At 29.7% G+C, this 14,522-nt stretch overlaps 1 protein-coding gene across 1 annotated transcript in view; it reads right to left on the bottom strand.

Moving 5' to 3' along the window:
* LOC118197064 (uncharacterized) overlaps positions 1 to 14,522 on the bottom strand; it is a 100,946-nt gene that overhangs the window by 73,495 nt on the left and 12,929 nt on the right. Inside the window, exons 3-5 of the mRNA XM_035368541.2 lie at positions 12,676 to 12,787; positions 11,396 to 11,524; positions 742 to 891 (exon numbers count right to left, since the gene is read on the bottom strand). Of these exons, the coding sequence (XP_035224432.2) occupies positions 742 to 891; positions 11,396 to 11,524; positions 12,676 to 12,787 (391 nt within the window). The remainder of the gene's footprint in view (positions 1 to 741; positions 892 to 11,395; positions 11,525 to 12,675; positions 12,788 to 14,522) is intronic.

The following is a 14,522-nucleotide window of genomic DNA, read 5'->3' as shown; positions in this document are numbered from 1 at the left end:
TGTCTCTAATCCTTTTCTCTGACTTGCTCTATTTGTTTAATTCTATAATTTTTTTATTAATCATGTTTTTATAAGTTTCAGTATAGTTGAAAATGATATTGCACTTAAAAATGATTGCATGATTTCTTCTTCTCTCTTTATTAAAAAATTAGCCATTTCATCACCAAGTAGACCACAGTGAAGCCACTACTGAAGAAACATGATTTTGTGTTTAGTTTTAAGAATTCCAAGATAACATAAAACATCTTTAAATTAAACTGAGTCTACGTAAAACTGTGAAGAAAACATTTTTATAAGTACACTTTTTCATAGTCATAATTATATTAATTTTAGCTATAAAGATATTAGGTAAATATAAAGTATTAGGTAATATAATATTAGGCAAATACACTGGTTTAATACACATACATAGCACAGAGAAAGAGCCAAAAATGACTATGGTAATAAATCTTAATATTTCATACATCATTCTCTTTTTTAAAATACAGATCTCTAAAAAAGTATTTTCCTAAAACAATAGTTTTTGAAGCTGAGGCAAAATAAACAATCATATTGAAAATTGGGAAAAGAATATCATACTCAGCGTGTTCTACACCACCCAATTATAACTTAATTCTGAACATCCAAGAGATGATTACAAGGCTGGAAATCATTATCAAAAATTATATATAAACACTGAAACAAATGTACATTGCAAATAAATAACAAATTGCATAACTTATAACAACAAAATATTTTTACCTTTAAATTCTTATTTGAATGATCTAAACTGTCAAGTATATCCATGATGGTAAGTGCTAAATTTTTCACCTCTTTTAAGCTTTCATAATAGCATCCCTCTGATTCATAAATCTTATTTAATATATCAATAGCAGCAAAAAGTAACGACAGCTATAAAAATAAAATTTATGTATAATAAAAAAATAAAATTTATGTACCAATATGACAAAAAAGAGGGTACTTTTCTGTTATGTATCTGCCATGAATTTTGATGACTATCCTAATATACGTGTGTGTGCACTATCCTAATAATATGTATGCATGTTTAATTATTCTTGTTTATACACATATACGCACAGTCCTGAGATGATGCTATTCTTAGCTCTCGGCTAAGAATATCATCTCAGCTTGTTTGGCTTCTCTTTCAAGGGGATTAAAAAACATAGCAGATGCATAATGAAAAATACCACACTGAGTAATATTTTTTTTACACTTCAAGTTTCCAAATGTTTAAATTTATCAAAGGTTTATTAATAAAAGTAATTTTTGTACCTAAAAGCATATACATTACACTTTTTTATTAGATATTTACATAAAATTAGAAATTTAAAAAAATACTTTTTTATTTCATTCTTATTTTTAAAAAACATTCTATTAAAAAAGAAACAAATAGTACTAAATCTATATAAAACTGTTATAAAATTTGCTAGGAAAAAATTATGAAAAATAAAACACTTTTTTAAATTGAATCTGAAAGATACTATTTCACCAATTATATCTGACGTCAAGAATAGTGAGAATCCTATTCAAAGGTAATTCATTAAAATTCTTAGAACAGCACTTTTTTTTAAAATTCATTATTGCGACTGAGCATTTTATTAAGTTAACAAGATCTAACTATTTTATTTTTCATCATTTATTAAACCATTAAGTTACAGGCCTCTTAAAATTTATTTCTAATCTAGATAGCTGGTAATGTACACAATATTTACAAATTCATGTACTGTAACACAGAGGCCCGATGGCGCAATGCCTAGTGCATCGCACAGCAGCACCACAGGTCCAGGTCAACTCAGCCTTTCATCCGTTGGGTCGATAAAATGAGTGCCAAGTTCACTTGAGGACTAAACACTGGGGGGTCTTGTGACAAGATGACCACTTGTTCAGGGCATACGCTTACGCACCCCGGGGCCCATGGTCAAGAAAGCAGATTTTCGGGGCATCGCAGGCCTTTACCCATTAAGGCTGTTTGTGCCACTGAGTTTAGTTTGTACTGTAATATTTCATTACATTGTGTTTCACATATATAGAGAAAGAGGTTTAACAAATATTTCTAAGCAAAAAAGATATCATTTGTTAGAAGAAGAATTAATTTCTTAACTGAGTATGGTTTTTGTCATTCATTTTTAAAGAAAAACTATTGATTGTGATTAGTATGTTCTGATAAACAGTTTTCTTCACACTATATGGTTTAATATATATTTTAAAAACTATTAAATATAAATTAAATTATATATTTGAATTAAATTCTTCCAAATTTATTATTAAGATTTAAGATAGATAGAATCTATAAGATAGATACTAAATGCCATAGCATATATATATTGTAATTATATATAGCTATATATATGTAATATTGTGGCAATCAAGCACGAGTGAAGCTTGGCAGTCTGGTCACATCAGAATTCCGGACATTGTTGTGGCCGAGTGTAATCCAATGACAACACAGAAGAATTTAAATTTTTAGCTCCATATCTTTATTCAATTCAAACAGCAGATCATTCAAGATTACATATGCAATAGTAATTTGAACTAAATAGTATTAACTTTAAATTTATTGCAACATAGTATTCAAACAAAGGGAAGCAGATGAGAAGAGAGACAGCAGTAGAGGGAGAAAACAGCGGTCTCTGTGGCAAAATGATGCGAATTCTTCATTTATAGGAGCGGTTACATAACATGGCCGAATGTTCTCGAAAGTACTAATCCTGGGGAAAGACCCTGAAATTGCGAACTAGAGGTTGCCTGTTCGCGTAGAGCAAAGCCAACTTAATTTTTATATTTTTCATCTACCCTCCCTAAAAACAAGAGAACGGCTAAGCAAAGCATTAGTACATTAGTGAAGCAAGAAAAATTTTTAGAGTATGAGGAAAGACATGAAGAAAAACATCCAAGACATAGCTTACAGACTTTAACTATGCCTCACCATAATTCATGATCTTTCTCCTATAATTAGAAAATACTTAATTATATACTTCTTACAATAGAACCTATGAGTTACAAATAAACATATAATTTATAAGTAAACATCTAATTTAGAATTATAAGATAATAATATGTGTAATAATACTAAATAATAAATTAGAATAATAAGTTTCTTCAAAATGTCCATTGAACTCTTTGTTTTAAAGTCTTTTCACAATGAAATGTTCATGAAAATCTCTTGATGTCACAAAGTCCACAAAATAAAAATAAGTCCACAAATATCATGCACTTTTCACTGAAGATGGTTCCATAGTCAGTTTTTGAATAGTAGATTTTTGAAATTTGTGGACATCTTTTATATAAAACTTTAAAAATATAGAATTTATGCGTAATGTATTACTTCATTCATTCTTCTCATCGTAGATGATTAACAATACATTGACATTTTTTAAAGGAATATAAAAATTCAATACAAACATTATGATACCTTAAGAAAACAGTTCAATATAAATCTTTAATAATATGATACAATAAGACATTGATGCTTTAAATCAAAATTTTGGCATGCCCCTTCCAACAAATCAGCATGACTAATTTACTAATGGATGGGGGCTGCTAGGTACAAAATATCAAAAAACCTCTGCTGCCTGATAAAAGGTAACTGGTTTTTGGCATTGTACATTGTATCATAGTGTTTTTGTAAAAATACAAATTTTTACAAAAATTAAAATTTAAGACAAATAACTTATATGATCAATCTTTTTTAGAATTGTGGAAACTAGAAATAAATATTACCCTACAACAAGAAGAAAGTAAGAAAAAAAAATTTTTGTTACAAAATTATGTAGGGAAGAAAGTGTTTGGTTTTCTAAAATTATGTGAAAAATATGTGTTTGTGTGTGGTAACACTTCCGTGCTAAACTATGGTCGGAGGATCGTGGCTGGTATGGAAAGTATGCAAAAACCCAAGCCAGTTTCTTGACCATAGTCAACTCTCCTAACAAAAAAATAAAATAAAATAAAAAGGTAGAATTTTGAGGGGGTGTTAGGAGCATTACCTAGGGGGGCATCAGGTGTGTGCTATCACTTCTTACTTCCATTCTTAAAGAGAGGACGCAAGAATTAATACACAGAGTGTAATACCTAGTGTCGAAAAAAGTATAGAAACATTCGTCTTTATTAAGAATCTGGTATGAGGGCCAGATTTTCCATGCAATGCAAAGAGTGGGTTAGAGTTTCCCCTCTCCTCATCTCCTGGGCGAAGGGAGCCATACACAACAAATTTTGAACAGGAAAACTCTGGGAAGAAGGAAAGGCAGGACAGGAAAGGAGCGAGACTGGGAAAAGATCAAGATCAGGAAAATAATTTGCCACAGTTAGGGTTTAGATCTAAATCAGGTATTAAAAGATCATAATCAAGAAAAAAATTTAATATGGAATTTTGAAAAATTAAAATTAATTTTGAACAGAGATAGAAATTCTATTTATTTCAGTTAATTTAAACTCATTTGCTGGACTAAAAGGTGTTAGTCTAGTTGAATGAACAATTTCTGATTTCTTTTTTGTTAGAGGATTAGGTTTATCAATTTCATAAGTCACTTCAGAATATTGTTTTAAAATTTTGTACGGTTCTGAAAATGGAGGAGAAAGTTAACGTGTATTAGGATATCGAAATTCTTCATACATTACTAAATCACCTATTTTAAAATTACTAGGTTTAAAATGAGTATATCTTTCTTTATTTACGTTATGATAATCATCAGATCTTTTTTGAGCTATTTTTCTAGTTTCTTCTATTGGTGGATATAATTTTTGATTTTGAATTGAGGAACGATAAGGTAATTTTCCATACATTAAGTATGATGGTGGGAATTTTGTTACAGAATGAAGGGTGTTATTATATTCTTCAGTTACTTGGGATGATAATTTTGTCCATGCAATATTACCTTGAAAAGAATTTAGTTTACATTTTAATCTAGTTATAATCGTTTGATTAACATGCTCAATTTTACCGTTAGTTTGGGGTCTATTTGCAGTAGTTAATAATTGTTTTACATTATGATTCCTTAAAAATTGCTTAAATTTTGAAGATGTAAAAGCAGCATTCCTATCACTTAACATTTTCTTTGGTACCTCAATTTGAAAAATTTGTCTTAAGAAATTTATATAAGTATCAGTAGATACACTTTTAGAAGCAAAAGTCCAAATATACCTGGTTGCATGATCAATAATTATTTGAATATATTTTAGTAGAATTATAATAATTTAAACCACCAACAGTATCAACAGACAATATTATTAGTATAGATAATTATGAATTGAAAATTTACTTTAGTCAAATAATTGAGCTTTTTTAGTGTTTTTAAGCAATTTAAAACTATTAATTTAAGTCAAACAACAAAAATCAGAGTTATATTTGCAAATTTTCACAGGACTGGTTTCGGTGGTTTTCCCAAACCATCATCGTCAGCTGCCAAAGTGCAAATGAACAAGATCAGATATAGTGATAAGAAAAGAATGGCTGGACAGGAGTTCAGTTACCAAAGTGCAAATGAATGAGGTAAAATATAGTGATAAGATAAGAATGGCTGGACAGGAGTTAAGCTACTGGTGCCATCTATTGATGAAACAAGAAAACCAAAACTAATTTCTTTAAAGGCTGAAGGTAAAGATGGATTGGAATTAGGGTCGTTAACTAGAACAGAAAGATTTTTTTTGAATGTGAAATGCCTCTAGAAAATCTAGTTCACCAATGAAAGATTTTTTTGAATAATTTTGGCTGAAGAAAAATGGAAAGTGTGATTTTCAAACCAACAATGCTGGACAGAGGACTTCTGTGTTTTGATTTTCCTAACATATATCTCATATTCTTGAACACTAAATTTTAAGGCTATCTTAGTTTGACCACTGTAAATTAAACCACACTGGCAAGGAATCCTGTAAATACCTCAGGAATTCATATCCGGAATGGTGTCCTTAATGGCGTCTTTTCGTTGTTTGATTTCTAAATTAATATTTGTTTGGCATGTTATTTTAGCCTAAATTCAAAACTTTTTAACAATAGAAACACATAGAAACAAACTTTATAAACACAACTCTAAAAGAAAGGAAAAATATACCGATCAAGTTACATTCACAATAATGAATTGATTTCTGAAATTTATAATCAGAGCAGCTGTTTATGTACTTTTGTTGAGGCAAAAGAACATGTTATATTTTTCAGGTTCATATTACTTATCACTTCATGCTCATTGGCAAGAAGCAAAATATGGTTTAATCATGTTTTTTCAGTGCTACTTCTTCTCTAATCTTTAAAGATTTTTAGCTATGAAAACAATTTTTCTACTGTAATGATTACAGAAATCATTAAAATAAGTAAAAAAACTGTATGCACTTCAGAAATTTGCTTTTCAGCAAACAGTATTTTTTAAACATTAAGTTTCCAATTTCTTGAATGGTTATAATGCCACCATTAAGATCTGAAAACTGTATACACTTCAGAAAAGTTGCTTTCCAGTGAACAGTATTTTTTTAATAATAAATTTCCAATTTCTTGAATGGCCATATTATCATTAAGGTTATTTTTACACAACTGTAGTGCATTCATAATTTGTAAAATAAATTTTGGTGACAATATTTCAGAAAGAATTGTCTAATAAATTATTACATTTTTGTATTAATTTAGTTCCCTTAGCATGGATTACAAAATGATATTCTAAAAAAACAAATCAATCTTTTACATTCGTTATGCCAATACCCCGATATTTTATTTGTACTAAAATATATCTGAAACATAGTAATAAACATTCACTTTAAAATATTCTTCATGGGATGAAAATTTATGATGTGTCAAAAACTCATTAAAACGACATTTTATTTTATTTTGTTTCTTAGATATTCGTGATTGCTGTGGCTTCAATTTAGCTTCTAATTTTAAGTAATATCTCATTTGTCAGCCATTTGTTTCGATTCTGCTAAAATAAGTTCAAATTTATTTTGTAGTTCTTTTGTATTTATGCAGACATTATTTAAACATAGCATAGCTTCTTCTAGACATATATTAGTTTTCCATAATATTTTTTAAACACAATTTATTTCATTTAATACTTAATGCATACATATACAAATAGTAATAAGTTCAAAATTTGTTATTTTTTTTTAATCTGTGTTTTTTTATTCCTCCTTTTAAAATGAATTGCAACTAAAACTTTCAGAATGTGACTATATCGCAGTTTTACTACATTCAGCTAGGTAAGCCTACCTGACCAAGAATCAGGTTTAGTTATTTTAAAGATATTTCTGTTTCAGCTGTAAAATTTTTAATAAATCCCATCAGTTTATATTTTTCCTATAAAATATATTTTGTAATACGTGAAATTTACAACCACATTTGTCATTACTTGTCATTAATGACAAGGTTTATATTATGAGTTGAGCAGTGCACATATTTTGCACTTAAAAACATATCTGCTGGATAGTTTTTATCTTTTACTGGAGGCCATTATAGACAGCATTCATAAGTGCCATCATATCCTTGTCCATAACATATTTTAATCAAAATTTCTTTTCATTCAAGAAAGCTGAGAGTGAGTTTTTTCAATCTTTCAGAAGAATGATATTTTACAGCATAAAATCTGAGAAATTTTTCTTTTATTATATAATTAATGAGTTTTGAATTATCATCTCTTCCAATATAAACGACACTCATTAGATGTGCCTTCAATATATCTTGAGTACTGTCTTATAATAAAGATCAAAAGGGAGATGCATTTATCTAGTTCAGCAAAATATATTCTAAATTATGACCAGCACTTTCAATTAATTCATTTAATATGGAAGGGCTCATGTACTGCACACTTCCTATTGATATATCAAAACCTTGTTTCATAATTGATTTACTTAATAATTTAACCTGTGATAAAAAATTTGCTATTTTAACTAATTTTTATGTCTTTACTACACCCATGAAAAGCTAATGTACTTTTTGACAGGATAAGTGTAATGCTAACCGTGCTGAAGCTATTTTTGAAAAATTTGCCTCAAGGTCAGTTTACACCTGTCAGAGCGGCTCGGAGCGAGTCGCTCGTTACGATTACTTTGACAGTGTAAACGCTCACTTCGACGGAGTAGAAATGTAGGGGAGATGAGTCAGCGCTTCCGTTTCTACTTTGAACCTGTTGAAAAATCTATCCGGGCATTTAGTCCGAGCAGCGTTCGCAGGGACGTCGTGACAGTAAGTTCTATAATGCCGAGATGTAAAGCGATAGCCAAACCATGGCACTTTTTAATGCATACGCATCTTATAAAGTGTTTTAGGGAACACTTCACTGCTTCATTAAGATGTTGCATACTTCTATAATTATGTCAGCTTATATTCGTTTTTCTACAAGCATCCTACATGATGATGCAATAAATATATGATATTATAAACCATAAAAATAAAAATGGAATTATGAAAAAAATAAATAGATCTGTTTTATTGTGGATATTTAAAATTCTTGCTTTGTATAAAAGCATTCTGGGCTATAATTCGTTACAATTCAGCTTGGATGTGAAACATGTTCAGCTTGGATGTGTGAGTGTACTGAAGGTGTATTAAAAATTATGCTAGATGAATTCTAATCTTCTTAAACTATCCGTTTTAGCATTTTAAAAGTAAAATATAATCACTATATTTAACCATTATTAATTTTGTTGATATCACTTTGTGTGTTGTCCAGAAACACAATTTAAGTAGGATCCAAAAGTAAGAATTTGAGATAAATATCTTCCTGTAGGAACTATGTCATAATATACATATTCTTTTACCTGTGGTAATATATGTAATGCTCCTAAGTTTTTGCTACTTATTTACTTAAGATTTTCTGAATAATTAGGTAGATATTATACATTTTACTTCTGCCGTTGCTTTGAATAAATATTTTATGTGTTAATTTTGCATTCTTCTCTAGAAATAACACAGTTCCAGTCAGAACTCTGCATAATTAATTACATGCACAGAGAGCTATTGATTCTGTGAATTCTGGATGAATAAATATATTCTCTCTATTAATAAATAATAAAACACATTATTACTTTTACATTATTTTGTAAATTATTAATTAGATTTAAATAAACAGTTGTATATAGTAGAAAAACTTCGTTAATTTGAATTTCAGTAACCACAGTTGACTAAATAACTTCTCTCAAACTGAGTTTCGTTTAAATTCTTCTATCTGATATGCAATAACGTTTTTGTAACTTTGGACATTCTCGTCCGAAATTCATTTAATAGTTCATTTGATACTCCTAATTCATCGCGGCAAACTACCCAGTCACGTACCCATTTCCTTTTCTTCTTCTTTTTTTTGTCCCCTCGCAAGAGCAGGAATTAATTCGTTTGAAACTGCTTCCCAGACTTCAAGCACTGCAGCCAAAGAACATCTATGTATGTTCAATGCATATTCTTTCCTGCAGCTGCCATGTCGGTATCCATTTCCTAAACAAACAGAGGCGAGTTGTCAGTCCACTCTGATTGGTGTAAACAATCTATCAGAGTACAAGTCCGTTCACTCGGTTCGAAACGCACGGACGAGCGACTCGCTACGAGCGGCTCTGACAGATGTAAACTGGCCTTCAGACCAAATTAGTTCTTTGAGGTCTTTATCAATAGTTAAATATTTTTTCCGTGCCTCATACACAGGACTTGCTTCATGTGATTTTGAAGAACTGTGGTTTTTAATTCTTACCGTTTAATTTTTCCAATCTCTAATACCTGAATGCCAACTACTATCAGAATTAGAAAACAACCAGTAAAGTTTGCATGTAATAATTTCGAGGAACACAACCAAAGTTGTGCCACTTGTCCCTACTTCATCATGGATGCATAATATGCTGCACTGAAATGACTATTTCCTTGTTTAGTACCTTTTGGAAAACAGCCCACAGAGTTTTCTTCCTTTTCATCATAATTAATTAGAAATCTCATATCACCAGTAATATTCTTATCTACTAAATTACCTATATCTGTTGAGTAGAGGGGACTTCAGGCAATAATATAGTTTTTTATTCAAGCTGTTCAACCTTACTGACAGAGACGATATCTACTGAAGAATCTTTTTCTGGGTATGATGTTTTAACAGAATTTTCTAATTTTGGGAGCTGTTTTAATTTCTTATGCCTATTTTTTTTTCTTCAAATGTTGTTTTCCAACTAATAAAGTTGTTCTTACAATTTGCAGAACTAAATATAGTACAAAGATTACTATAGCACATAGCCCCTTAACCATTCTGGTTACCTCTTTTGTCAAATATACATGTACAGTTTAACCTAAATTAGCCTACTTGGTTAGTGACAGCAATTCTAATATACCTTAATACCTACTTATGCTCAAATATACAAATATACAGCAAATATCAAATATACAGCAAAAACAAATACAAAATGACTATCACAAATAGAAACAAGCTAATTTTGGTTAGCAAATGAATTTTATGACAGCACTGCGATGTTGCAGATGAGACAATATGAGTAAATAAAAGAATTCATTATGCAACACTGGAATTAACAACAAACAAAAATAGACTGCTGTGGCTTCAATTTCACTTCTAATTTTTATATTATTCAAAAAGAAATAAAACTATATTAACATAATAATAACATAATTTATTCAAAAATTTTTAAATGATATCTATCCATATAAAATATGAAACTTAGATATGGCAACAGATTTATTAACTTATTACAGTATAAAGTCGGAGATCCAGACCTCAAAGCAATCACCAACATTTTTTATTCAGTTTGTGTGTGTGTGTGCTTTACGCATGCACATTTGACTCCCCCCCCCCCCGCATATGTAGAGAGTCCCGATTCTGATTTTTGGCACTAAATAAAATACCTCATTATTGAAGAACCAATTTTAGCATAAATTTGTTTGATCAATAATTTGGCTCCCTAGCTGCATATCTACTTGGCATACATCTCAAACCAAAACATTATACATAGATACATCGCTGATTTGACACCTACTTATATTTTATACCCCTAACAACAACCTGGCGAATCATTATTTATTATATTTTGCTTTCATCATCCCTTATTTATCAACACATGACAACTTGAGTAATGACTCATGTAGTGAGGCCTAAACATTTTTTTTTTTATACATATTAGCAATTGAATAACAAAGAATTGTTAAGTAACCTTTTCTGTTGACATTACGCTTGGTGCAGTTTAAAAAAAATATCTCTTCCTGTCTTCAAACATTTAATACGTAATTATTTTAATGACAATAAGCAATTTTCCATGAAAATCATCTGAAACCATTCATCCACATAAACCTAAATTACAGAAATGAAACACATTTCAGTACAAAAATTTTGGCCATGTGGCCATGTTCCAACTAGAATAATCTTCACAAACTGAATTTAAAAGTCTTAAATTCAGAATAAGTTAATATAATATAAAAATAGCAAAATAAAATAATACTTACAAGAGCTTCTCTATCATAAATAAATATATTATTTACAGATGATGTTTGGAGAAATGCTGTTATGCACATGACAATAACAGATGCAGAACGCTCTTTATAGGAGTAACCTTTCAATGAGTTAATCATAATCTGTAAAATCATAAATTTAGTTATTTATTAATGTCATTTTAATAAGTAGTTTCGTGAAAAGTTTATTAGGAAAAAAAGAAATGAATAAAAAATATAAAATAATTTCTAATTTCATAAAAAGAAATATGAAAAGTGTTTACCATCAAGCAACCAAAAAAACTTCCATACACTTTTTTGGGCAAGTCTTAGGCACAGTACATCTATGACACAAAATTATTTATTCACCAAAAGAGCCCAGATTGGAAAACCTTTTTCTAATGTAATTACAGGCTCATCAATATATTCCCAATAAAGTGTCCTATCTTTTTGAAGATGGAAAATTCAGCTACATGCAGTTCTACTCTATGCATCCTCATAAAACTGTGTTGTGCACATAATGTTTTTAGAGCACAAAACAATACACAGATATCTCAGGAATAAGGGCAGTTTCAATTCAAATAGTTGCAAAAACAGTTTTGATTAAGGTTATAAATACATCACAAATTATTTTTTCTGTGTAAGGATTGGTATTATTATGTAAGATTTGCTTCTTTTACTTCTAAAATAATGATGGCTATTTCTGACGGAAGAAAATCTGTATGCGTAAAGTTGTCGAATACAGTCCTCCTTCGGTTTGACCTTGACAAGGAAGTTACTGTATAATATCAACTGCTGCCCATAAAATAAGTTTCTCTAGATAGACTTGTCCCTTTCAGATCCAGGAATAGCCTTCATTGGCAATAGCCAATGAAGTGCTGTTGATGATGTATTAGACCTATTACTCATATATTAACAAGACATCCAGAAATAATTTATTATAAATATATTATAAATATATATTATAAATATATATTATAAATATATATTAATAAAATAAATATTATTATAAAGAAGTGGTAAGAAATGACTTGCAAGTAGATAAGCTCTGAAGTCCATTATCTGTGAGCTTCCAGGGTAGCCATTTACTTAACTTACCTACAGTTTTTGCAGATACAGACATAAAGTTTCAGTGTAAATAAAATTTTTTATATATTTTCAGCTTAAAAGAAATCAAGTTGACTGCTTATTTTTTCCCCTGAATAAACATAAAACATTCTAAAAATGTTGTATTCTAAAATCAATATTTACTTAGCAATTTTAATTAAATACATATTAAGTAAGAAAAAGCTTACTTTGGAAGAAGTACTTTTTAGTAATATAAAATTGCCAGAAGGCTTGTTGTTTTCATCATTTAAAATACCAAGCAAGCTGCTCCACAAACTTAAACACTGTGATGAAATTGTACTGTAAAAGAAAAAAATAAATATTATATCTAGTTGTAATACTGAATTTAATCTGTATATGTTGATATATAATCCCATAAATCTTATACAAATGCATAAATAATGTTATACAAAAAATAAATAAATAAATAAATAAACTATTTGTACACACATTTCATATTTTAAACAAGAAAAGTATTCTAAAGAATACATACATATTGAGTCGTCTCATCACAAACGCAACTTCTTCTTATTAGCATTTATACAGTTATACTGCAATTTAATAACGTATTGATCTGAGCAATTTCAGCCAGCCACTTCAACAGCTTATTGGCATTTAAAAGATAGTATATGGATTAAAATAAATGTAACAAAAAGAGCATGCCAAAGAACTAAATGTTAAGTAACATACGTTAAAAAACAAAGAATCAGCATAATGTGAGTAAAGTTGCAAGACTTTAATTTTGAAGGTTAAACAAAACTTTTTTTTTTTTTTTTTTTTTAACAGAAGAGTTAAAAGTATGGGAAAAAAAAAAGAGAGACCAACTACATTAGAACAAAGAGAAATTCAAAAATATTCTAGCTGAATGATAGTACAGATGTTCAACTGCTGATAAGAAGAGCTATTAGCAATACTAAAAACAGAATAATTGGCAATACCTAATAGTATAGAGGAGTCATGTTGGATGGGTTCATAAATGAGTCCTTTATAGTGTAACAATAATTTATTAACAAGTTTAAGTTACAGATGGACACCACATATAATTTTTAAAATCTTACAAAGCAAGAGTCTGATACAACCTAACAGGTTCATCACCTGGTCTTTATTGAAGTCTTTCTCTAGCTACTCACCAGAGGGCACCCTTGTTGCTAGAGTGAGTCAACCACGGTTTACATTAACAGGAGCGGTTACAATAGCAGTATTTAATGTGATGCTCAAGAGTTCCACCAGACAAGAGGAAAAAGACTCAACCATAAACTGAATATTACAGTACATAAAAGACATATTATTTACACTATTTTTCAAAAGAAATAAACAATTAAACATTAAAATATATTTCTCCATATTACTGTCCTTGATCTGATACAGTCCACTTTGTTGCACATTTTGCTGCAGCCAGTATTCTGCAAAAATAAAAAATAAAGCAATTTGTTGCCAAAAAAAAAAGTACTTTTCTGTTATTAGGACCAGATTCAGAAATGTATGTATATATGCATGTTAGTATGTGTTCATATACGCATGTACATATGTATGTATGTGTGTGTAAACAGATATATATGCACATATATACACACACTGCATACACACATACATATGCATATCCTGGTCCCGATAACAGAAGATTACCTAAAAAATTATGACATCGCCTTCGAAGTTGATTTTATTTTCCTATAGTTTAGGTGCTTGTCTATTCGACTGCACCTGCCATCCGCAGTCATCATGTGTGTCATGAACAAATGAAAAAACACAAAATATGATTTTCTGACAATTTTGAAGCAAATACACATGCCCATTCTTTGCTATATTTCTCAAGAATGGTTTGACGTTTTGAAAGTGACATATTAAGAGTATTTATCACAAGATTTTTATAATAAAAGTGCACAGGACAATTGCATGCACACGATTAAGGTTTCAACAGGTGGAAATGTACTTCAGCCCACTGTTTGGTGCGATTTTGAAAACTGCCCTGTGTCTCACACTGCGATACCTTCTCTCCACTCACGCAAGATCATGCTTTGTATCTGGTGGACTAGTC

Source organism: Stegodyphus dumicola, chromosome 5 (assembly GCF_044657685.1).
Source record: "Stegodyphus dumicola isolate Sdum_Otavi_A_Nest chromosome 5, ASM4465768v1".
Taxonomy (NCBI): Eukaryota; Metazoa; Arthropoda; class Arachnida; order Araneae; family Eresidae; genus Stegodyphus; species Stegodyphus dumicola.
Note: the sequence above shows the minus strand (reverse complement) of the source record. Positions and strands in the feature narration are given on the sequence as shown.